This window comes from Leptodactylus fuscus, chromosome 1, assembly GCF_031893055.1.
Source record: "Leptodactylus fuscus isolate aLepFus1 chromosome 1, aLepFus1.hap2, whole genome shotgun sequence".
NCBI lineage: Eukaryota > Metazoa > Chordata > Amphibia > Anura > Leptodactylidae > Leptodactylus > Leptodactylus fuscus.
In genome coordinates, this window is record NC_134265.1 from 122918471 (window position 1) to 122945409 (window position 26939).

Here is a 26939-nt window from a genome sequence, read left to right on the forward strand (position 1 = left end):
TGCCATTGGGCTGCAGGCAGTGCCGAATGTACATGCTGGCAGCCATGTTTTTGTGGCGGCTTACGCGAGCATGCGAAGTATGCTCCTGTAGTTCAACAGAGTACAGAGCGTACTGCGCGTGCTCGCATAAGCGGCCTCAAAAACATGGCCGCCAGCACATGCATTCGGCTCTGCCTGCGGCCCAATGGCAACGCCGACTGCACAGGCATACAAGTGTGACCCCAGCGCCGGAAGAAGCGCTGGAGAGTTCTCTCGCAACATTGGGGACGCCCCCAGTGCTGTTTGAGCGCTGAGGCCCCAGTACTGTAAGAGAACTCATTTGCATACCGAAGAAAACCGGGATTTTAACCGAATGGCGGGGAGAAGAAGACATCTAAAGGCAGGAGAAGAATAGCCTTTTTTAAGGCTATTCCGACGTTTCAACGAGAAAAAAAAAAATGTTTTTAATGGTAGAATCCCTTTAAGCTCTCTCTTAGCTGATGGAAATTGGCCTTCCTAAATTGTAGTGTTTTATTATGCCCTCGACTAAACATATTAAAGTATAGACAAATGTTAAGGTCACTATTACCTAGATCAGTGATTTTCAACCTTTTTTGAGCCGCGGCACACTTTTTACACTTAAAAAATCCCGGGGCACACCACCAACCAAAATGGCACAAAATGACACTAAAACAGTACATATTATACATATAGTTAATAATATAGATTCTAAATGGTTGATTCTTTGGTTGAAATAAACTGCCGCAAAATCTGCAACAAAAACGCTGCGTTTATGCAACGTGGGGCCTCAGCCTTACGCCTTCTGCATACAAGTGGCACGCATGTGGTTTTCACTGATATAAACATTAAAAATTAATTGACAGGGCCACAAATGCAGACAGATATAGGGTATGTATAGGACAGATATAGGGTATATATAGGACAGATATAGGGTAGGTATAGGACAGATATAGGACCTGCTCTATAATTTTCAGCTCTTCAATTTGGCCCAGATACACAGCCACAAAAAGAATGGCTGTATATATGGGTCCTTAGAAATGTATAGGTCTGTACTCTTATCCACAGTTGTGTATAAAAAGTCTGGTCATGTATATTACAGGTTACAACTCAATGTGCCTCATATTAATAGCAGTGAACCCCATCCTGTCCCTCACATTAACCCCCTGTGTGCTTTACATAAGGGATACTGATATGTGAGACATATGGAGGTGATAATTAAGTAAATATCTTCATTATATAGTACCCCCATATGTCACACGTTATTAACTCTTATGTGAGCCACACAGGAGTTAATATGAGGGACATGATGGGGTTAATTGCTATTAATGTGAGGCACATGGAGTTAATTGCTATTAATGTGAGGCACATGGAGTTACTAAAACTAAAGTAATAACCCCAAATGCCTGACATTAATGAGAATAGTTACTAACCTGGTGTTTTCTTTTACTTTCACTTTGTTCAGCTTCCTCTCCTCCTCTCCTATTCAGGGCTGCAGACGGCAGGAGCTCCTCCTCACATGTAGCAGCAGGTCCAAGGAGCCCTTATCCTGTGCAGTGAGAGGCTCACCTCTGATTGGTGGGCAGGGAGAGAAGGGGGCGTGTCCTACACCTCAGCTCTAGCTAGCAGAGCAGTGAAGGGACGCTCCGTCTACATTTACACGGGGACTGGCTGCTGTGCCAGCAAAATAGGTCTCCCGTGCCAATCTTGGCATGCGTCTGGGGAACTTTCCCCGCGGCACACCCGACCATGTGTCACGGCACACTAGTGTGCCGCGGCACACTGGTTGAAAATCACTGACCTACATGACTCCTTACCTTCATTTTGACAATCTGTGAGGTCTGTTTGTCAGGCCTAAATGTGCCTCATTTCTTGTTGGGTCCTGCACCCAACATGGCAATTGTCTTTTATTAGGCCAGGGCTCAATGTGCAGGAAACACCACAGAAAAAAACAAGACTTTCTGTGAAAAGCCATAGCTGCTAAAGGGCTTCACAGTGAGTAGAGGGGAGAGGTTGTGTTCTGTGAGTGCAGATAGGAAGGGCTGTACAAAAGACATTTCACTAGATACTTTTTTTTTTTATCTTGGCTGTGCTTTTTTTTTTTTAAAAAAAAGGACAGGGGATAAGTGATGTATCGATAGTGGCCTGGTCACTCAGTAATCAGGAGGATGGTAGATCAAAGTCCCCCTAAAAGCCATGCGAATACAGCACTAGCGCTTGCATGACCAGCACTCCATTTACTTCAGCGAGTTGCCAGAGATTAAAGTCCAGACAGCCCCTTAGCAGACTTGTGAATTTATGTCACATACACAGAATTTCAGCTAATCCCCCGGTAAGCCTTTCTCTCAAAAACTGAAAGTATAGTTATACAAGGTATATAAAGGGTATTTGATTAACCTAAAACTATCATGTGGAAATACATATTCCATTATAAATAATTGAATACAACAGATGTAAAAGCCCAATCCATATTATGTTAATCAGAACCATCTATATAAATTTCATAGTTAATAAAGTTCAGATGAGCATCATTACTTTATTTGCCCTATTCCCATTTGCCTATTCAGATACCGATATAAAATTGCTTACATTGGTGTTCTGAACTTACCGTATATACTCGAGTATAAGCCGACCCGAATATAAGCCGAGACCCCTAATTTTACCAAAAAAAACTGGAAAAACTTATTTACTCGAGTATAAGCACAGGGGGGAAATGCAGCAGCTACTGGAAAATTTCAAAAATTAAAATGGTCGGAGTTTTTGGGTGCAGTAGGTGATGGGAAAGAGGAGGGAGTGTTTTGGTTGTCTGTCTGCCCCTTCCCTGAGCTTGAGGACTGGGGTTTTTCCCCAACTTGGAATTCAGCCTGGCTGAATATAGGGGATCTGCAGTGCTCCTATTAACCCCTTTCTGACAGAACAGGAGCACTGCAGATCCCCTATATTCAGTAGACCGGGCACTGTCAGACACAGGGATATCTAATGTGTTTGTGTTTCACAGTCATTTTCTACTTTTGTGTCTATTCTAGGGAAAGGAGGGATTTAGAACTTTTAAATTTTTTTTAATTTTTTTAAGCTTTTTTTTTTTTTTTCCACTATTTTATGGGAGATTCTATACATGATATTGCTGCTCGTCATAGACCTCCCCCTCTATAAAAAAAAAAAAAAAAAAATTTTTTGCTGACTCGAGTATAAGCCGAGGGGGGGGGGGGGGGGCTTTTTCAGCACAAAAACTGTGCTGAAAAATTTGGCTTATACTCTAGTATATACGGTACTACTGTGTATGACAGACAAGCAGAATCCTGGTAACCAGCACATGTAATAACCATCTAACTGCACTATACTACTAAGGGCTCGTTCACATCAGCGTTGTGAACTCCGTTCTGCAGGTTTCCGTTTCCTGCCTAAAACAGAGGCAGGAGACGGAAACCTGCAGGAGTCTCTCTCACCCATTCATTTGAATGGGTGAGAAAGCTGTCCGGCGGTGAGGGCGGTGAGCGTTTTATGCTCTCCGCCGCGAAACCGGGTTTTATAATCTGGACACAGAGTCGGACATGCAGTACTCTGTGTCCGGATAAAAAAATCCGGTTTCGTGGCAGAGAGCATAAAACGCTCACCGCCGCACCCGGTCTGTGCTTTCGTCTTCTGGCATGCAGAAGACGGAAAGCACAGAACGGAAAGAAGAACGCAGGTGTGAACCTAGTGTAAGGAAGGTCTTGGTAATGTGCAGCACTAGGGTGTAAAGACAGCCAGACCATATTAAGTATGGGCATAGGCCATTTAGAATAAGTCTAACAGTTATATATAGGAGTATAGGAAAAAGTCACACATTAAATTCCTAAACTGGCGGCATATTAGCCAAGTGCAGGGACCAGTAAATGTAATATATATGTAAAAGTGCTCAATAATTGATCTAAAAGTACTTGTAATAAAAAAAAAAATATATATATATACAGTCCTATGAAAAAGTTTGGGCACCCCTATTAATCTTAATCATTTTTAGTTCTAAATATTTTGGTGTTTGCAACAGCCATTTCAGTTTGATATATCTAATAACTGATGGACACAGTAATATTTCAGGATTGAAATGAGGTTTATTGTACTAACAGAAAATGCGCAATATGCATTAAACCAAAATTTGACCGGTGCAAAAATATGGGCACCTCAACAGAAAAGTGACATTAATATTTAGTACATCCTCCTTTTGCAAAGATAACAGCCTCTAGTCGCTTCCTGTAGCTTTTAATCAGTTCCTGGATCCTGGATGAAGGTATTTTGGACCATTTCTTTCTACAAAACAATTCAAGTTCAGGTAAGTTTGATGGTCGCCGAACATGGACAGCCCGCTCTCAAATGATCTGAAAACAAAGATTGTTCAACATAGTTGTTCAGGGGAAGGATACAAAACGTTGTCTCAGAGATTTAACCTGTCAGTTTCCACTGTGAGGAACATAGTAAGGAAATGGAAGACCACAGGGACAGTTCTTGTTAAGCCCAGAAGTGGCAGGCCAAGAAAAATATCAGAAAGGCAGAGAAGAAGAATGGTGAGAACAGTCAAGGACAATCCACAGACCACCTCCAAAGAGCTGCAGCATCATCTTGCTGCAGATGGTGTCACTGTGCATCGGTCAACAATACAGCGCACTTTGCACAAGGAGAAGCTTATGGGAGAGTGATGAGAAAGAAGCCGTTTCTGCACGTACGCCACAAATAGAGTTGCCTGAGGTATGCAAAAGCACATTTGGAGAAGCCAACTTCATTTTGGAAACAAAGATTGAGTTGTTTGGTTATAAAAAAAGGTGTTATGCATGGCGTCCAAAAAGAAACAGCATTCCAAGAAAAACACTTGCTACCCACTGTAAAATTTGGTGGAGGTTCCATCATGCTTTGGGGCTGTGTGGCCAATGCCGGCACCGGGAATCTTGTTAAAGTTGAGGATCGCATGGATTCCACTCAGTATCAGCAGATTCTTGAGAATAATGTTCAAGAATCAGTGACGAAGTTGAAGTTACGCCGGGGATGGATATTTCAGCAAGACAATAATCCAAAACACTGCTCCAAATCAACTCAGGCATTCATGCAGAGGAACAATTACAATGTTCTGGAATGGCCATCCCAGTCCCCAGACCTGAATATCATTGAACATCTGTGGGATGATTTGAAGCGGGCTGTCCATGCTCGGCGACCATCTAACTTAACTGAACTTGAATTGTTTGTCCAAAATACCTTTATCCAGGATCCAGGAACTGATTAAAAGCTACAAGAAGCGACTAGAGGCTGTTATCTTTGCAAAAGGAGGATCTACTAAATATTAATGTCACTTTTCTGTTGAGGTGCCCATACTTTTGCACCGGTCAAATTTTGGTTTAATGCACATTTTCTGTTAGTACAATAAACCTCATTTCAATCCTGAAATATTACTGTGTCCATCAGTTATTAGATATATCAAACTGAAATGGCTGTTGCAAATACCAAAATATTTAGAACTAAAAATGATTAAGATTAATAGGGGTGCCCAAACTTTTTCATAGGACTGTGTATATATATATATATATATATATATATATATATATATATATATATATATATTATAAACAGAGAGTATACAATTTCATTTACCAATCTTTGATATTTGAGAACAGTACTGGAAGAATTCAACAGAAGAAGTCTACAGATCTATGGGCGATTGGCTCTACCAAGATAACTCCTTAAATTTGGGACCCTCTTACTGAATCCTGAATATTTCTTTGCTGTGAAATGATGGCTTTAGTGGCCTTTGCATAAAAAACTGAATTGCAATTGATGCGCAGGAAATCCTAATATTTCTAGAATTTCCTTTAAATATAAAATAGACATAAGAATGCTGCTCATCATACAGTAACAGTTTTCAACAAAACATCTTTATTATCATTGATATCTGACATATTAAAACTATTCAGGTGAATAACAAGTCATTTCATACAATTTGTCCAGATAAGAATAAATATCTCTTATATACAGCTATATACATGAAATGCAATTAATCAATAAAATCTTTGCTGGCACATTTTGAGGCCAAAAACAGAAACCTGTAAAATATTACCTGATAATCTCATATCTTGTTAGCGTAATACAGAAAATGTCACATTATTATCAATGGCAGTTTCAGAAAAATATTTCTCGGCAATATTAGACAACACAATAACAAATTTTCTAACAGAAGCAGCAATGGAAGCAACTAATGGTAATTCTCCATCTAAAGATATCTAAACACACAGGACAAGGAGATCATCAATATGAAGAGCCAGGAAAAACACACTTAAATGACTAACAAGCCTATTGTTTCATTGTAAGAAATGAACATCTGGTTATGGATCTGTACATTACAAATCCAGCGCCCATTGTGGACCCTTGTCTGGTTTCCTTCATTAGAGACATTGGATATTACTAATGTTTTATAGGTAGAGAATTTCCACTGAGGTTATTTATTAGAAAAACAGACCAACACGTACTGAACGACCATTTTGGATTGTTTGTAGAAAAGAGTAATTCTAGTATTTTTCAAGTTGCTTTATCTTAAGTTACATTTTGCAATTTACTATACCTCTGTACAACTTAAGCTGTTACATATATTAGGTTGGTTGTAAAATATAAAAAACAAAAAAAACTTTGCAAGTCTTCAGTAGGTGATACCTTTTTTAATGGCTAACTCATAATGATGACAGAATATGACGTTTCGAAGCTTTCCTCTGAGCTTCTTCTTCAGATATAACTAAAAAACACTTTCTAGAGGCTGCATATTTATGTACAACAGGACACATAGGGATAGGATTACAGGAGGGAGGGGGGAAGAGGCTTATTACTATATACTTATAACAACAAACAATCAATTGCCAGATCCCCCAGTTCTTATCTTAATGGCTGTCTTAATGATGTGTATAAAAAGACATAAACCCACGTGAGATGTTCATCCCATTGTCCAACGTCTGGAATAGGGTCATGGCCTTGTACTCATAAATCAGTCGCTGTTTCCTTGATTTAAAGTTCCCTTTTAAGATCAAGATTTTCATGTCATTGGTGATATTATGATCTTCCTGGCAAAAATGATTTGGCACGGGAAGATCAGTTCTCTGTTGTTTGATTGTATGGCGATGTGAATTAATTCTCATTCTGAGTTTCTGACCAGTCTCTCCAACATACAGATTTTCAGTGGAACATTTGGTGCAAATGATCAAATACACCACATTAGGTGTGTTACAGGTGAACGTACCTGGGATTTTATATTCCCTGTTAGAGTTTGGTATCTCTATCCTGTCAGTGGTCAGTATACTTGTGATGGCCTTTCATGGAAAAGCGAGGTATGAACGCTGAATCGGTGGTGAAACTGACAAAATTCATCCTCACTCACAATTACTTCTCCTTTGGTGACTGCATCTATTTACAACGGACCGGCACCGCAATGGGGAGCAAAATGGCGCCACAGTACGCTAATCTCTTCATGGCCAAGCTTGAGAGTGACTTCCTATCCACCTGCACCATTAGGCCTCGGGCCTACTATCGCTTCATTGATGATATCCTAATCATTTGGACCGGGTCTGAGGAACAGCTGAAAACCTTCCATGAACAGTTCAACCAGTTCCATCCCACCATCAACCTGACGCTCAATCACTCCTTCTCCGAAATAAACTTCCTGGATGCAGTCATCAAGATACAGGACAACAAAATTGAGACATCGCTGTATCGAAAACCAATTGACCGCCCTACCTACCTAAGATGGGATAGCTTTCATCCGAAACACATAAAGAAATCCATTGTATACAGCCAGGCCATCAGATACCATCGCATATGTTCAAACCCTGCAGATAGGGACGAACACCTTGGGGGCCTCAAAAACACATTCTTGAGGCAGGGTTACCATCCAAGAACAGTTGATAACCAAATCACCAGAGCCACCAGGATACCAAGATCGGAGTTATTAAAATACAATACCAAACAGGAGAACACTCGGGTACCCCTGGTTGTCACATACAACCCCCACCTGGAGACGCTGAGAGGAATCACACGCAAATTACATCCACTACTGCAAAAAGACAACCGTCTAAAATCCATATTTTCTGACCCCCCTCTCCTGTGCTACAGACAGCCACCAAACCTCAGGAATATGATTATTAGCAGCTCACTGTCACCTCCAACTAACAAAGGAACATTCCCATGTGGACAGAAGAGGTGCAAGACCTGCCTCCACATACTGACCACTGACAGGATAGAGATACCAAACTCTAACAGGGAATATAAAATCCCAGGTACGTTCACCTGTAACACACCTAATGTGGTGTATTTGATCATTTGCACCAAATGTTCCACTGAAAATCTGTATGTTGGAGAGACTGGTCAGAAACTCAGAATGAGAATTAATTCACATCGCCATACAATCAAACAACAGAGAACTGATCTTCCCGTGCCAAATCATTTTTGCCAGGAAGATCATAATATCACCAATGACATGAAAATCTTGATCTTAAAAGGGAACTTTAAATCAAGGAAACAGCGACTGATTTATGAGTACAAGGCCATGACCCTATTCCAGACGTTGGACAATGGGATGAACATCTCACGTGGGTTTATGTCTTTTTATACACATCATTAAGACAGCCATTAAGATAAGAACTGGGGGATCTGGCAATTGATTGTTTGTTGTTATAAGTATATAGTAATAAGCCTCTTCCCCCCTCCCTCCTGTAATCCTATCCCTATGTGTCCTGTTGTACATAAATATGCAGCCTCTAGAAAGTGTTTTTTAGTTATATCTGAAGAAGAAGCTCAGAGGAAAGCTTCGAAACGTCATATTCTGTCATCATTATGAGTTAGCCATTAAAAAAGGTATCACCTACTGAAGACTTGCAAAGTTTTTTTTTGTTTTTATATTTTATAACCACTGGCTAACACGGTACCAAAACAAACATTTTCCTTTTACCTTAGGTTGGTTGTAGTAATTTTCCCAGTTTTTCAATCGTTTCCTTCAGCTGCTAGAAGCAGAGCCCTGGTCCAGTACAATACTGGGCAAACCTCACTGCATGTATATGTGGGGTTGGGCACATGCCAGTAAAAAGGGATTTTTTTTCCCTGTATTTCTTTTTTAATCATCCTTTAAATTCCCCCGTATAGGTTCATATTAAACGAATAATATGGACAAGAGTATATAAATTCATGAATCAGTCTTTTCATGATCAGTCACATTTATTCTTCTGCCCGAGTCTCATTTCCTTGGCTGTGTGATTTTGGGCGCACACGCTCATAAAATAGCAGATAAGCATTAGAGGAGAGGACCTCCTGTATGTTTGCCCTGCGCACAGTGTCATCAGAGACCCACAACCACTGCTGACTTTGATGCTTTGGGGTCTTAGCTGCTGGAGGGGAACGTCGATAAGTAACAAAATGTCCTGAGTGCATATCTCCATGATGAACAATGACTGCCATGAGACGGAACAGATAAGAAGAAGTACTATAAGGAGCATAAAAGGAAAAATGTATCAAAGTCCACCCAGAAGTGAACAATATATAAGATTATAGACAATCATTGTAAAAGTTGCTATTAAGTTATAGTAGAAGTTTAGTAAATAATTCAATAGATGCAAATCAACTAGAGAACCAAAACTCCTTGGACTGCTAATATAGATTTACTATGCTGTGACACAAGAAATAACACACGAAGATAGAAAGGACAGATTGTTGAGTAATTCGGCATGCCTTTATGTCTTGGGCAGATACGTAAATGAAAAGGATATATAGAAAAACCGGGAAATGATAGAGCGCTAATGGCAGCAAAATCCGTAATAAACTTAAAAATAAACAATGTGGATGGTTGAGATGAATTGGTTCTGTTTATTGCTCCAAGGACATGAACAACAGCTTAAAATGGCTACACGGTTCAACACCTGGCCGGTGTCTTCTTCAGGCCAAGTAGTAGGTGTCCAGCAATAGCCTTAGAACTGAATAAATTGATAGCAAGGGTTTCCCAGGAATGCCACTGCCGGAATGCAAGACCTTATACCATATACCTTTAGCTGTTGATTAAAGATTGCTGAACACCACCTTCTATGCTCATATTATCATTATAGAAATAGACCATTAATCTGTGTGCATGATATAGGAAATTTGTATTTATTTTTTTTTTTTAATGCTGATATGGGTGTTTTCAGTGTTCTACCAGTACAGGACTAAATGCATGAGGACCTTAAACCAGTGTCCTTGCATTGTAAGCATTATAGTTAAGCATTTCATAACTTTAAGCACACAGCTTTCCTTTTCTAACATAACACTACCCTTGCTAAGGCTCATATGCTACAGTATATGTGTGCCAACTGCCTGATACTCTTGTTTCTCCATGGTGGTTAATTACTTTCTGGTCATTTATTCATTGCTGTAATGGAAATCTACTTTCCATGTACTGACTTCCTAATGATTCTGTCACTGAGGAGGTGCAGGGGAGGGAGTGAGAATCAGCCTGGATCTATGAATATACAAGAGGTGGGTTTCAGGCTACCTTAGACTCTAGTTTGTTCTAATAGAACTGAGCTAAACAAAAGCCAAAACTGAGATTAGTGGAAAATAGATAATCATTCCTTTAGATAATTACTTGCACATAATTTCTGAGTTCTTGAGTACACAGTCACTTAAAGAGAAAATAAAGCTACTTATACATGCAATGCATTTCAGAGCAAACCTAACTTTGCACTACAAAATACTTACATGCACTCTGAGCTGGAAGACTTGGAATTTGTATATGGAGATGACAGTAAGGATGCAGAATAAGTTCCATTCAGAAGCTGAGCCTTTGAATTGTGAGGGCCATCAGAAGCTATAATAGCAAAGAAAATTTGGAGCGTTATACACTAACCAGCAATAAAGCCAGCCGCATGGAGTAATACAGAGGGCTCTAGAAGACTATGTCCTCCCTGTATGCCATTTGTACAAAAAAGGAATAATGGTTGAATTATTGTTATTTACGCAGCCATGGCTGTGAAGTCAGAGTTGGTGTCAGTTTTGTGAGGAGTTGGAAAAAGTTACCAACTCCGGCTTCAAAGTAAAATGATTTATTACTTTTAATTATAGTATACAATACAATTATTAATATTTTGTAATGAATTAGCTACATAATTTGATGCATATTTACTTTCATAGGAACTTAATCACTGGCATTTTAGTGAATTACAAGAGCTTTGCATCTTCTGTTTGTCCAGGACTGTCAGCCATTTATGAAGGAGTCATAGGTGAACAGTTGGAGCTTTGGCCTACCGATTCCAAAGCCCTGAATACATCATCTCATTTTCTGTGTATGAGCTTGTATTTCATGGCCGTCTGTGTCTAGGTAACGTTGTCATGCCTATAGCAGCCATACAGACTTAGCTTTCCTTTTATTACCCTGCTCTAATAGAATGACAGCGGTGCTATGGTTGATATTGACAACCCAGACCGTTATTCCTTCTGACAGTTTTTGCAAATCTGCTCAGCTAAATACAGCCTATGTGTTAAACAACACTTATATTAGGCTAGTCCATGCTGGGAGATGAGAGGAAGGTTTGGAAGTTTTGCCATAGTAGTTACATTTAGCACAATATATGCATACTTCAACCTGCCACTGATTGGCTGAAGCGATTAGACCATGTGATCACTACAGCCAATAAAACATGAGTCATTGGAAAAACTGCTCAGCTTTTATTTATTTGTATGATGGGAACAGAATATTTTGTATACTGTAAGTTGCTAATACTACCCACTCACAGGATAAACAATATCTCAAGATCCTGGTAAATATGGCTGGTTGACTTTTATTTAAATATATCTTAGTCTTAACATATATTGGATTTTGGGAATATACCCCTTCTTCTTATCAATAACATAGTGATCCAAGGCTACTATGATGAAACCGCACCCATTACAGACTATTATAACACTATATAAGCTCTTCTTAGTTTTAACCCTGTCCATTTCAACAGTGAACAGTTTCCTGAGGCGTTTTTTTTGCCATTTGAAGTGTTTCCTGAAGCGTTTTTCGAGGAGTTTCCTGATCCGTTTCCTCTTGGGATGTGGTCATGAATTATATTTTAAAAAAACCGCCTGGCATTTCCTGATCTGGCTTTTGCCAAAAATGCTTCAGGTTTCTGACCAAAAAATGTGAGCAGAAAAAAACGGCTCGCATTGACTTGCATTGAAGCAGTTTGCCGGAAAATGCTCAGGCTTCAAAAAAGAATGAACAACTTGCTTCTTTTTTGCCGCTAGCGGAAAAAAACACTGGCGGAAAACACTCAAACGTTTTGTATACTTTGAAGGGTGAGGCGTTTTTGGTTCAGGGTTTGGAGGTGGATTTCTGCCAAAATCCTGACCAAAAAACTGAACTTAGCCTTATACGTACCTAGTGACAATCAGATGGATCTCGATGGATGAGTCTCTAGTGGTCCCAGCACCTACACAGTTGTTTATTGAAGTTGGTGAAGTATACCTCAGCTTCACTGAGCGTGTCCTTATTGTCTGACGCATGTGCACTGAAGCCAAGGTGTACTGCTCCAACTTACCCAGTGCACTGTAAGTACAAGCATAGGAGGGTTTAAAAAAAAACAAAAAAAAACAAAACTGTGGGCACGGACAGGGGTACAGTAGGGATAAGGGATATGTGCAACAAAAACACTGGTAGTTTATTGTCCAAAACAGACCTGACAGATTCCTTTTAAATCCTGTGTTTGCTCACAGAGCACAAAAAGTCTAGAAGTTTAATGGTTGCTCAATGAATATACAACAATATCATATAATGACAGTCATAAAATAAATTAGAAATATTAGGATATTAAAAGTACCTGCTAATACGTCAGATGATGCCTGCACTGTTCCGCCTTTAGAAGGGCATTGACGCTGGCGGGAAACATTTCCACTAAGTCGATACTTATATTTATCCATGGTCAAGAATTCACCAAACTGAACATGTTCATTACGTTTCAGAGGGCTACCCTGATTGGACCAGCTTAGTCGCTGCAGGTGGATACACAAACACTGAGGAAGCTATTGAGAAAATATAACAATATTAAATTAATAAATATTCAACATTAAAATTATTACTGTGCTCCCGTGGCATATAACAAAATGTTTGGGTGACTGAGGACCTACTGCTGAGAATAAACCTAAATGGTCACTAGCATTTAAACAAACTTTCCATAAATCAATAGTACAGGTGAATATAAGAAAGGTTGTATTATATACTATCAGGAAAAAAATGCTTCTTTCTCCTCTTATCGGACTCTTCTCCTGCTTGAATGTGAAATGATCCTAGTACATTCAGATCAATGATTATCTGTCTGAAGTGTGATATAAAATTCTTATTCTTAATAAGGAGAAAACAAACACTTATAAGAAAGTATCTATTCTTAAAAAAAGACCCATAATTTATAAGGTGTTTATCATTCTCTAGATACAATAAGGATGGCTAGGCTTTATTTATTTTTGATCTATACAGTACTTTAAGGGTCATTTTTAGTCAGGCTAGGTTCACATCTGTGTTGCAGTCTCCATAAGAGACTTCATTCACCACAGATTCCACTAAAAATCAGCAAAGAAAAGTTCTGCACGGAGGACTCTTCTCTCCATTGGTTTCAATAAAGAAATGGCAGAACCCAATGGACACCCGGAGGACCCAAATGACGGAGAGCCCAGCATAGGTGTGAACCTAGCCTCCCATCTAACAACTCACCTTTCCCAGCTTCAGCTGTTTTACAAATGTTGTTTTCTGGTCTTCTACCAATTGTCCATTTGTTTTTTCTTGAGCTTCAATCTGGAATAATTATAAAAAAGAATAAGATACTTATTACAGCCTGTGAAGGGAACTTGTAAGATACCTTCTGTATATTTATAGTGTAACTGGTCAAACTCCCTGTTTAATACATATAGCCAGTGGCCAGGACAGTAAAGGGAGAGTCTGATGTACAAGGTTTGCATAATCGGCCGACAGCCAACTGGAAGAAGTCTGTCAATTCACAGCAGGGGGAGTCTACATATTATGAATGTCAGGCTCTGTGGCACAATTTCGGCACTTTTTTTTTTTTGTAATAGTTAAGACAAAAAATAGGTGGTGTAAAGTTATACTTGTGTTAGATTTCACATGGGTCACTGTAATACATCTTGTACATTTTATAACTGTCCAGTCTATTCTTACACTTATACAATATTAGACAATATTAATAAATCTGATACAATGTGAGCCTAGAGAAACATAAAAGTCCCATGCTCCCTGCCTTTACAGTAGGTATTTCACTTTGCACTTACTGGAAACAAGGACTGATGCAAGAGGATATAATTATTACTAAAGAACATTTATACTCGATATATATTAGTTATCAGGTAAAATGTGCCAATTTTTACATACTGTACAATATGATGCAGCTTTCAGTAAAGTAAAAAAGTAGGACTTACTTTGGTACAGTTATCACAGACAACATCCTTAACACTTTCAGTGGAGATGAAATGTTGCAGGCAGTTATCAAGGGTCATGGCACCGCCCTGATGGGAGAATGAGCCGCACATATTTTAATTACAAAATAAGAATATACAAACCTAGACATTTTTGCACCTACAGGACTAGTTCACATAGGGATTCTGCGTGTGCACATTCCGTCGCAGCTGCCGTGACAGGATGCTGGTACAGTGCACGGCACCCCATTGCTCCAGATTAGGCCCAAATGAATGGGCCTAGTCCGAAGGGTGCTGTCGCGAGGCGGACACAGCGGCTGACTCAGCCGCCTGAAGAAAGGGCAGCTCGCTTCTTTTGTTCCTGCTAGCGGAAAAGAACAACACTAGCGGTCTACATAAACCTCTATTGTGAGGGGGTGGATTTTTTAGGAGGATTCCGTGCCAAAACCCGCCCCTTCTTGCCCCGTATGAACTAGCCCAAAGAGTGATCACTTTTAATTTATTTTTGTTTCTTTCTATGTAAAAAAAACATTGATTCATGTAAAATCCAGGGGGAAAGGATCTCCATAATAAGGATACTGACGTTGCAGCCTAACATAGCATGCTATAATATTTTTCTCACAAATATTGACAGAAAACTTTTTTTACATGAGCGCTTGGGTGTAGTGTTAATATATTTGCTATTTTTGTCACAGTTGTGAAAAGTTCTAGGAAATGGACATTATGATTCTAAAATTAAAAAACATGATCATGGCTTTAACACTCTCTTATTGTAGACTGCGTTTTACCTACTTCTGTGCAAAAAAGAAAGGGAAGATGTGGCCTAAGAGTATGACTAAATACAAAGAATATCTGTAGCTAGAGCCTGAAATTATTTATTTTAAACCACACTTTCACATCTGAAAAACACATAAGGGAAATCTGTACCATGGTGTATTCAATGGAGTAGATCAGGGGTGCCCAATACGTCGATCGCGATCTACCCGTCGATCGCAATGGACGTATGGGTCGACTCTCAGCCTGCACTGTGAACAAGCACTCCGGACACTTGCAGGCCGCTCTTAGGGATGGAGGGGGCCGGGGTGCTGCTTGTTCACAGCGCAGGCTGAGAGTCATCTGTGGACACTGGCAGGCGGGGCTGCCGCAGCCCCAGCCTGCCAGTGTCCAGAGAGAACTGTCAGCTTTCGCTGTGAACAAGCAGACAGCGGGGATCCCTGGGCGGCCACAGAACGCTGCTGTCTCCTGCTCTCACGCTCCGCCCACAGGCCCACCCCGGCCCCGTCCACAAGAAGTGGGTAGTAGATCTTTCGACTTGGTCATGTAATACAGTAGCTCACATGCTGACAAAGTGTGAGCACCCCTGGAGTAGATGTTCCCACTTACTATCATACATTGTTGCTCCCCATCACACCAATTCTGAGGACTCTATAGTACTGCCTAGGGGCCAAAGTCTTCAAGTCAGGTTTCCTGTGCTGCCGGTGGATCATGTGAACAATTCTGCTTTACTCCGAGGGCAGGCAGAAGTAGTGTGGTCACATGATTCAGAGTTGATGCATCAGCACCAACTCTGGACCCCAGGCAGAGGTGTAAAATTCTCAGAACTGGTGTGATAGGATTGCAGCATGTACATTATTAAGTGGCACCATCCACTGCAGTGAATACAGTGCAACTACCTAGATATCCCCTTTTACTTCTATGCACAGACCCAGCAATAGGAGCTATATGTGGGTAAACAAAAAAAGATAGGAGAGTCTAACTGGCAACTAATAGACAAGGCTGAGCAGTGAAGGAGCACAATATGGAATACACAAGAGGATGGAGACTTCTTGCTCTTCAGCAGCCATAGGAATACAAGAGGAGCAGCCTGGAAAAGATGTCAGCAATGCAAGTTGGAAATTGTTTTTTACTACTTATATGGGCTGCTGCTGAAGCAAAGCTCACTCTTGCTGTATACACGGGGAGCAAGAGTGTGACAAAAAAGGTATGAATACATGTATAGCATGTAACAGGGTTGTATTGTTGCTCTGTGTGTAATGAACCTTTCAAGTTTCTCTGTCAGAATATTGTTTTAGCATCACATTTTATGGTAGTCTCTTTTACTAAAATCTGTGGAAAGACAATAACTCCGTAATATGCTCTCTTATCAAACATACCCAAGAAGAAGAAGGTATACTTAAGGACAAGCTGTCAAAGGTGTCATATCGCATTGGGCTCTAAAAGGAAAAAGAGATTAAATTGACAAAAAGCTTTGCTTTTTTGAGGCGGAATGGAAATATGACATAAAATACAGTACTATATGCCCACACACTATTCTCACTTAAATACAAAGATTTTAATATGAGAAATTAGAAATAATTTTTAAGTCTTCAATGCCACCTAAAGTCTTTGGTGACTTACATAAAACACACAAAAAGCAAAAAGTAGAATCAAACATACACATTACTCAATTAGAAGAGGTACGCGAGGGGAACGCCAGCAACACAATCTAAATCAATAACAGCATTGATGTAATAATAAAACATACCATTTATTATATGTAGTTATAATAATATCACCAACTAAAAACAAGGCTCTAAGGTAGAGAAAGCAAAATCCAAAAGTAAATACTTAAATTAAATGGGTGGATCTTACCCACTTGAATGCAGATGTCAGCTTGGTGAGGAGATGATGGCAGGGAGAAAGGCACCAATCCCTAGTCTGCCCCTCAAAGTCTTGCCCTGGTCTCTATATAAGTGACTCCTGCCCTTACAAAGGCAGTACAAAGCTGCATCTACCAAAACAGTCCCTACGCGTTTCCTAGCACCTCTGCGCCATTCAACAGGGAACCTGACTATACTAGTACAAAAGGCATGTACTCAATCTAAGAATATTGCTGAATAGCAGAAAAAGCAAAACAAAATAAAATTTGCAATCATACCTATAAGAAACATGTTGCACATTTCTGCAATAGTTGAAATCACATGAGACTTTTTTCCTCAAAAAACAAACAACAAAAACAGGTATATTCTTACCTGCTGTTGACAGTGCTTGCATATCATGTTACTGGTTAGTCTTCCATGAAAAGGGTGCTGAGACTTCCACTGCCTGGGAATGGGGTTTAAAACCCCTAAATTGGAGATCAGTTACTTAAGACATATTAATTAACTTCTTTATTATTATTCAAAGACAAGAAAAACCAGAGTCTCCCATCTTTTATTTCAATAAACAAAAATGATTTTGCAGCAAAAGTCTACTAGAACATACCTTGGGTCCTGCAGTGAATTTGTCTGTCGGTGCTCTGAGGAAGCTGAAATAGAAACAAACACTATCACACAAAAAAATTTCAACCGTATGTATCTTTTATCAGCCATGTTACTCAATATTATAAGGACAATCTAAGTCACCAGAATACTTGTCATGCCATGCAGGGGCTATTCATAGTACCAATGTTGAGGTCCTACTAATCGTGCCCCAAGAAATCCTCCATACCCCATTAGACCATATATTAAAGAAAATGAGGAACTTATTAAAACCTTATCCTAAAGATCTCAAGCAGTCAGATTTAAGTGACTAGAGCACTGGTCATGCTAGTGCAGTGGAGCTTCATTCACATGAGAATTTAGGGGACATTCAGGCCCCCCAGCAGTAAGACCCACAGCAATCTGACGATTATCCTCTATCTTGTGGATAGGGGTTAAAGGGGTTGTCCCATCACAAGGATCCTATCTATACTGCTAGTTTATGTGGATTTAAGACTTTTCCTAAATGCATTGCTTTATCAAAACTGCTTTGTTTGGCCGCTATCTTAGTTTATTCACTTCATTGTTTACACTCTGTTTCTATGGCCCTTGGGATTATCTGCTCATTTGTCAAGTGATGTAGCTGCCTGCTCTCAGAGGGGTAGGGAGGGGCTGGGAGCAGCTCTGAGCTGTTTGTGTCTAATAAGTAGTGGAGCTTCTCAGAGAGCCCCGGGATTTCTGAGCTCTTAATTGGTTTAATTGAATTTGGCTGATAAGGGCTGAGATAGGGAGTCCGTCACCTCTGTATGTAATGCAAACTGACTCAAATCCAGCTCTGCTACATCAGCTTCACACTGTGGTAATTCATTTACAACCAATCCCATGCAAGTGAAACCCTGCCCACCTATGTGCCGAGAAAAGCAGGAAGCGAAGAGAGCACAACAGCCTGCAGGTTAGTGAAAAAGCGTCATGGGAATACCTCTTTAAGTGTCTGTGATGAAACAACCATTTTAAAGAGACCTGTCACATCTCCTTTCAGTTTTAAATATATTACTTACTTCTAATGCACTGACATCAAACAGATGTGTTACATGAGGCTGATGATCTTTCTCATCTTCCAATGAAGAGGTCAACACATGAAACAACTCATGGGCATCCTGTACAAGTAAAAACACACTTAATGTGAAGCAGCCTTTTATTGTTTAATTTAAGTAAAATTTATGTTTTATTGGGTTTTTTCCAATAACTGGGAGACATAAAGCTGTCATTTCTGGTTTTATGTTCCTTCAAATGAGCAGAAAAGCAAAAATTGGATCTGTTATCTCAATAGCACCCAATAAACTCAGCTGATGTCCGTTTTTATTGTAGTGTCCCTCATATAGAAGAACACTACTGAATACAGCTCTATTCTTCTCGTCAAATGTGATAGAGGATCCCTATGGAGCATCAGATGCAGGTGTAGAGAGAACCTAACTGCAACAAAGCTGTTGCTAGGCAAAGTTGCTTGAAATTATTTTACTAAAAGTTTTCTATGATGCATGCAAGTGTAAAGAACAATGACTAATGTTTTGAGAAGTGTGATGCAGACTCTATTCACTACACTGTAACTCCTGTTCTGCAGAAGAACACTTCAGTGTATACTGCACTCTGACACTGGCCCAATATATATATATATATACATTTTATTTATATAGCGCCAACATATTCCGCAGCACTGTACAATTTATAGGGTTCAGATACAGACATACATAACAAAGAACGTCATTTCACACAATGGGACTGAGGGCCCTGCTCAAAAGAGCTTACAATCTATGAGGTAGAGGGGGTGACACAAGAGGTAGCAGGGGCGGCATTGCTTATACAGTGTTCAGACAATTTTGTGCATTAGGAATTGTGATAGGCTTGTCTGAAAAGATGCGTCTTTAGTTTGCGTTTGAAACTGTAGAAGTTGGGAGTTAATCTTATTGTCCGGGGTAGAGCATTCCAGAGAAGTGGTGCAGCTCCGGAGAAGTCTTGTATACGAGCGTGGGAGGTTCTGATAATAGAGGATGTAAGTGTTAGGTCATTGAGTGAGCGGAGAACACGGGTTGGGCGGTAGACAGATGAGGGAAGAAATGTAGGGAGGTGCGGCATTATGGAGAGCCTTGTGGATGAGAGTAATAACTTTATATTTTATTCTATAATGAAATATAAAGTTATTACTCTCACCCAAGTGGTTTTGTACATATAATAAATTGGATCCAAAACCATTACAACAAGATCTCTCTCTCTCTCTCTCTCTCTCTCTCTCTCTCTATATATATATATATATAAATATTGTGATGTGAGACGGTAACAGCCAAAGTTCTGGACTCCAGGTATATCAGCCCCAGGTTTCTGACGTATGTGTGGTTCTGGAGTAGGCCTCAGCCCAGGTGTAGATCCTGGGGTCATTACTGACCCATAAAAGGCTGAAGAGCGCGCAGTTCATGGCAGTTCCATGAGGTGTGTGGTTGTGTCCTGAAACCTTGAGTCTGGTGAAACAATATTGCTCATGTCTTGTTCGTGTGGCGGGAAGTAAGTCACATGTATAGTTAGGTTAACCTACTGTTTAGTTAGCGCTCAGACAAGCGGGTATTTATTTTCACTTAAGTTAAAGGAATATATATATCACTTCACCGAATATGCATTTAAGGTGAATTAGCCAAGGTTCTTATTTTTCAAACTATACAGAATACAATCAAATTTTGAAGAAAATACAACACTCGCACAAAAGGAAAGCAGAAATTTACAAACCTGCTCTTCAAAAGAAGAGATTTGCCACCGGTAAGTCCTCAAGACATCTAGAAGAGGACTGGCATCTAACACATCATCTTCTGTAGCCTCCTGATTAGACAATGCTGAAATGATAGAAATCAAGTACTGAACAGTGAAAAATTTTCTAGACCAGAGATAGAGCTGATCGTACACTAAGTATTTTACATGTCAATTTACAGCATTTTTAGCCAACCATCAATGCCTTTTAAATGCATCGTGATGAATTTTTTCTTTTAGTTGTTGTCATATGCTGTACTTAAAAGGGTTGTACAGAGCAGATCAGGGAAGGTGAAAAATTTAAAAAGAAAAATTATATTTACATGTCCTCAGTGTTCTGTTGTCCAGTGCGAATGTCTGTTTGGGCGTGCACCGTGTCTTCACCACTGGAAGTCCTGTGCTGCACGTAACTGCGTATGCCTCTGATGGGCCACAAGAAAGGATCTAGGAACGTATGTGAGTGATGTCACCAAGTCCTTTCCATCCACGCCTCAGCAGTCACATGCAGCACAGGATTTACGTGTGGCAAAGGCATGTCACACGTCTGAAAGGACAGGCAGAGCGCCAGGGACAGGAGAGTATGATTTTTTTTTTTTCTTATGTTTTGCCTCCTTTGTGATTTGTCCTATTCCTGGACAATCCCTTTTCTGGCCCCAAACTTATTTTTCATACCGATGACCTATCCACACAGGACAGGTCATCAGTATATGATCTCTTGGGGTCGAATCAGCTGTTCTAGCAGCCTCCGGGTGTCAGAAGCTGCTAGTGAACAGGCAACACCGCTCCTATTCAAGTAATAGGAACAGTGCTGCAATACCCCAGTGTTGCTGTGCGATCCTATTATTTCAGTAGAAGAGGTGCTGCACCCATTCACACTATATAGCACAGGATTGGGGCATAATTTAATATCTTTGCACTCATGATTGATCTTTGATGTATGTATCCTACCTCTGCTTCTATGAAAGAGGGAATTCACACCAGGTATATGGTGTTTTATTTTCTTGCATGACCAAATTTTACCCGTATATAATAAAAGTTCTGTTTTATTAGGTTTTCCACATTTTTTAAGCATTTAAAGGGGCTCTATCAGCAAAATTATGCTGTATGAGCCCCACATATGACTTAAAGGGGTTGTCCCATCACAAGGATCCTATCTATACTGCTTGTTAATGTGGATTTAAGACTTTTCCTAAATACATTGCTTCAGCAAAACTGCTGTGTTTCTCCACTATCTTACTTTATTCAATTCTTTGTGGCCACAGCCCTGACTTAGCTGCTCATGAGTCAAGTGATGTATCTGCTGCTCTCAGGGGGGAGGGAGGAGGGGCTAAGTGCACGGGAGTGAGCCTGTGTTTCTAGCTATTCCTGTGTCTACACAACGTGACCTAGCTTCCTGCTCTCAGATAGAGGAGATGAGCTGCTTTCATTTCTTCTGTTCTCCCAGTTATCAGGTTAGCTAATTCAGTTGTGTTCATTATGGCAGAGACAGGCAGTCTCTGTATGTAACACAGAATGGAGTTGCTGCTGCCTGTACTTCATAGTCCAATATGGGTGGGCGGAGCTACACATGCATTTGGGGGCGGAGCTAAACGGCAGGTTGCATGTGAAACCCCGCCCACCAAATGATGCAAGAAACCAGGAAGAAAGAAGATTTTACAGCAGTAAAGACTGATGAGTATGTGAGGTGGGAATACCCCTTTAATAGCCTTTAAAAAGGCTATTCAGGCACCGCTAATGTTATTTTAAACCCCTGCCCCCCATTTTAAAATAAAACCCTAAAAACGAATATGAAAATTATACTTACCGTGCACGCTGGGTGGTCATGCACTGTCTGACGTCATCTTCTGGCACGCCTTCCTCTTCTTTCGGCGGCGCCCTCCGGTCCTGGCTCTTCCCCGACTTCATTGTGCTCTTCTTCTGCCAGGATTGGTTCAAATCCGGCGCGTGCACAGTATCGCTTGCCTCAAGGACACAAGCGTACTGCCACTGAGAAAAATGGCACCGGAGCATGCGCAATAGCACTATGGAGGGAGCGATACTGTGCACGCGCCGAATATGAACCAATCCCGCCGGAAGAAGAGGACGATGAAGCCGAGGAAGAGCCAGGACCAGAGGGCGTCGCTGAAACAAGAAGAAAGAAGAGGAAGGCGTGCCAGAACATGACGTATGACAGTGCATGACCGCCCACCGTGCACGATAATAATAATAGTATAATTTGCATAAATGTTTTTATGGTTTTATTTTAAAACAGGGGGGTTTAAAATAAGATTACCAGTGCCTGAATAGCCTTTTTTAAAGGCTATTAACGCATATGTGGGGCTCATACAGCAAAATTTTGCTGATAGATCCCCTTTAAAGCTTTGTTTTAATGTTACCTTTTAAAAGCTGCAGCAGAGTAACAGACAGGTACTGATGTGCTGTATCCTTTTGTTCAAGTTGGTACTGTGATGTGAATTCCTCCAACCAATGAATAAAAGATGGGCAGGAAGATAAACTTTGCAGCAAGGAGTTCATAAAACAAGTGTTACCCAAATTTAACAGACCAGGTACAAGACCTAACAAATAGAAAAACACAAAATAGTAAACAACACCATTATAATGGAATAGTTCATTCAAAGGCACAGAATTAACTTTGACAATACTCCTGCAACCTCCTATGCTGTATCTGTGTGTAATGGATTTCATGTTAGTTTAGACATTTTCTGTTTGGACTGAGGGTCCCTTCTGGTTCTAGAACAACAAAGTCTTACAGCTAACATTCTCAGCCAAAATATATCCCATGGGGCTGCATTTTTGGACACCACTTAAGGATTAATAATAATGATTACACCATCTCTGTAGTTATTCTAGCTACTATACAGATGGTCAAAAGCATACATAGATATGCAGCTTCTAAGCATTAGCCGATGGTTACACATTAATTTATCTAACCTTTCTTGCGCTTTTTTCTGTCTGTGATGGGTCCCCACAGAACATATATTCCAGCTGCCAGAGCTGCAGCAATCCCACCTATCATGCCCCAGTTCTTCATCATCTTACATCTAAAGTAAAAGAGAAGAAATGGCAAAATCAGTAAAAGCAGTAAGCAGTCTCATACTGTAACTCTGGAAATACAATAATTTATATAAATTATATTCTAATATCACAGCCTCATCATCTTATCTAGTGACGTATAAGGTCATCACGGCTAGCAACATAAGGCTTTGTTCATATTTTTTTACAAGCTTTACATTTTTGACACATGTAAACTGAACTCTTCCATTTACATCCAAAATACAATTTCTTCTTTGAATATTCATGTAGAGTTTTCTAAGGAATCCTCTTAACATCATACTCGCTTTATTTTCTCCAATATCTGGTACTTCCAAGATAAGAAAGCACCTCTCAATGATTTCTTCAGAAATGACACGTCACTGCACTCATGCATCATTTGTGAAGAGGTGACTGCTGGGGGCTGCAATGGCCACCTCAGAAAACAGCACGAGCCAGGGACTCTGTAAACAGCAGCTGCCACTGGAAACTGAGTGCCCGGAGAAGGAAAGAACAATTTTTATTGCACCTGTTTTGCGCCACCTATACATGTTAAAAAAAAATAATTCTCTGACATCTTTAATTTCTTTGGAAAATGGCTTACAGAATAAAAAAATTCAATATGTGCAGATTAAACTATGTTAAATAAGATAATGGACAGATAAAAGGAGACGGGGACAATATTTCTGACCCCACTACATTCAGCCTAAGAGACAGTGACTGGCTGCAAAGACCAGTGGAGGAACACCGGAGCATTGGTAGAGGGTTGAAGTGGTGTGTACTGTATTATTGTTATTACATCTGATATACTTTTTTAACTTTGTGATAACCCCTTTATGCTCCACTTACATCAGCACTGTCCTAGAAGAACAGACAGGACTTCTGTGAACATTGATGAAGAGACGCAGATGTGAACGTAGCCTTAATGCCATGTCCTGACATATTTAGATCACGTGTCAGCATGAGATTTAAGGTAGAGTTCCCTTTTAACTAGTGTTTATTATTACTTAGTATTCTCTTTACCAAAATATTTCATGAGGAGATGAGGACTAATAACTGTAGGATTATCTATAATATACTGAAGATATGACTGTAAATATAACTGCAATGAGGCAGGGCCCGTACACCAGCCAGGTGCAGGGACAGCGTGTATAGGCTATAGAGTCATAGTGAACTCTGTACAGTCTGCACTAGGAGCACCTGAGGCCTACGTATCGTCCTACACAACCCACAACCACATATGTCTGCACTCATCCACTGCCCACAAGGCCCGCTTCTAACCTGACACCAGCACCTCTGCGTAATGACACGCCGACTCTCCCTTCAGAGGCCCGGGACGAGCCGCTGAGCATCACGCCCAGAGCGGACACCGCAAAACGGAACTAATAATTCCTTTCTCTTGTTCCTGCAGGACACTGAAGTTAGAGCGCCGGGAAATTCAGCACGGGGCTGTAAAGTGAGCGGACCGCATTACGGACTACTGCTGCTGCTGGGGGTTAGTTCCCATGGTAACCTAGGCCTTACTGCTGTGCATAGAGCGCTGCACCAGCACGTTACACTGTCCTCGTCTACAGTCTAACGGACGGACGGGCGGGCGGCATGCGCAAAGCTGGAGCGGACATAAGTGCGGAGATTGCTCGTAGCTGGAAAGCAACTCCTAAAGCAGCGCTAGTGCCCAGCTGATACCCCGCAGTCATGAGCAGGCTATGGTTTTCCCACATAAGCTCAGCCCCCCAAACACTGCTCACACCCCATAAGCAGTACCAGGCAGCGAGCAATGGCATTGCCTCCAAGTAGAAACTACTAGAGTGCCCCCTAGGGTCAGTTTTACAAAATATTGCTATGTACAAAATTAACCCCTTAAGGACGCAGGGTACTTTGGGCCTTAAGGCTCAGACCCTGTTTTTCTAATATGACGTCTTTTACTTTATGTGAGGATTGCTTCATATTGCATTTACCTATCCAGGTGATTCCAAGATTGTTTTTTCGTGACACATTGTAGTTTATGTTGGTGGTAAATTTTGGTCATTATACTTTGCGTTTGTTTGTTAGAAAACGGACAATAAACTGAAAATTTCATAAAATTATCAATTTTGAAAGTTTCTGTTATTCTCGTGAAAACACAGACAGTCATAACACACAAAATTCTTCCTAATGAACATTTCCCATATGTCTACTTTATATTGGCATTGTTTCTTCAATGTCTTTTTACTTTCCTAGGAAGTTAGAAGGCTTGTAACTTTAGTAGCAAATTGTCAGATTTTCAAGAAAATTTCAAGATTTTGTATTCTAGGGACCTATTTAGTTGTGAAGTGACTTTGAGGGGCCTATATAATAGAAAAGACCCATAAATGACCCCATTTTTGAAACGGTAGTCTTCAAACTATTCAAAATTGTATATAGGAACTTTATTAACCCTTTAGGTGTTCCACAGGAATTAATGCAAAATGAAGGTGAAATTTCCAAATGTCACTTTTTTATGCACATTTTCCATTTCAAATCACATTTTTCCATAACAATGAAGGGGTTAACAGCAAAACATACCATAATATTTATTTCTGTGATTCTGCAGTTTGTAGAAATATTCCATATGTGGCCCTACTGTGCAACGTGACTCAATACGTGTCCTCAAAATCAAAGAGCACCTTTAGGGATTTCGAGCAGCAATTTCATTAGGATGGTTTTTAGATACCATGTTGCATTTACAGAGCCCTAGAAGTACCACAATAGTGGGAAACCTCCAAAAGTGACCCCATTTTGGAAACTGCACCCCTCAAAGAATTTATCAGGGGGTGTAGTGAGTATTAGTATCCCAGACGTGAATGCACAGCGGATGGTGAAGAGGTAATATGTAAGTGATGCGGAGGACATTGGGAGCACCAAATTCCCTACTATGTCAAAATAGCTCCTATGATTGGGGGGGGGGGGTCGCTTTGGGGGTCTCTTCTATTGTTTTTTCTCTTGTAAGCTGCAAAACTGGTCTGTACCCAGTCGTTACGGTTACGGCGATACCTCATTTATAGGTTTTTTTATGCATTAGTAATTTTGCCGAACAAAAACCCATTTGGGGACATAAATCAATGTTTTTTGCATCGCCATCTTCTGAGGTGCGTAACATTTTTATTTTTCGATTGACAGAGTTGGTTGAGGGCTTATTTTTTGCAAGACAACCTGTGCTTTTCATTGGTACTATTTTGGTGTACATACGACTTTTTGATCACTTTTTATAGCATATTTTTTAAGGTGAGATGGCAAAAAAACATTATTTCCGGCGTTTTTTTTCCGTTTTTTTTCCCGACATTTACCATATAGGTGAAATAATGTTTTAGTTTTGTGGTACAGATTGTTACGGACGCGGCGATACCAAATATGCATTGTTTTTATTATTTTTTAGGTGGTTTTTTTTAATAACTCATTTGCTATAGAAAAAGGGAATTTTGGGGCTTTATTAATTTATTTATTTATTTATTT

General features: G+C 40.2%; 1 protein-coding gene across 2 annotated transcripts; it reads right to left on the reverse strand.

Annotated features, from left to right (window-relative positions):
* Positions 1-8933: 8933 nt before the first annotated feature.
* Positions 8934-24884, reverse strand: USP30 (ubiquitin specific peptidase 30). Of its 2 annotated transcripts, none has more exons than XM_075262869.1 (13): positions 24701-24832; positions 23370-23479; positions 22814-22993; positions 20421-20524; positions 18704-18802; positions 17671-17713; positions 17439-17533; positions 16581-16640; positions 14431-14517; positions 13712-13792; positions 12825-13026; positions 10723-10831; positions 8934-9475 (listed from the first exon to the last, which is right to left on the reverse strand). In XM_075262869.1, exons 1-13 carry the CDS (start codon positions 24706-24708, stop codon positions 9211-9213), a joined length of 1443 nt encoding a protein of 480 aa, XP_075118970.1. In that variant the 5' UTR covers positions 24709-24832; the 3' UTR covers positions 8934-9210. The 2 variants fall into 2 exon arrangements, with proteins under 2 accessions (XP_075118970.1, XP_075118962.1); XM_075262861.1 differs by having other exon boundaries at positions 8935-9475; positions 24750-24884.
* Between the last annotated feature and the right edge of the window lie 2055 nt (positions 24885-26939).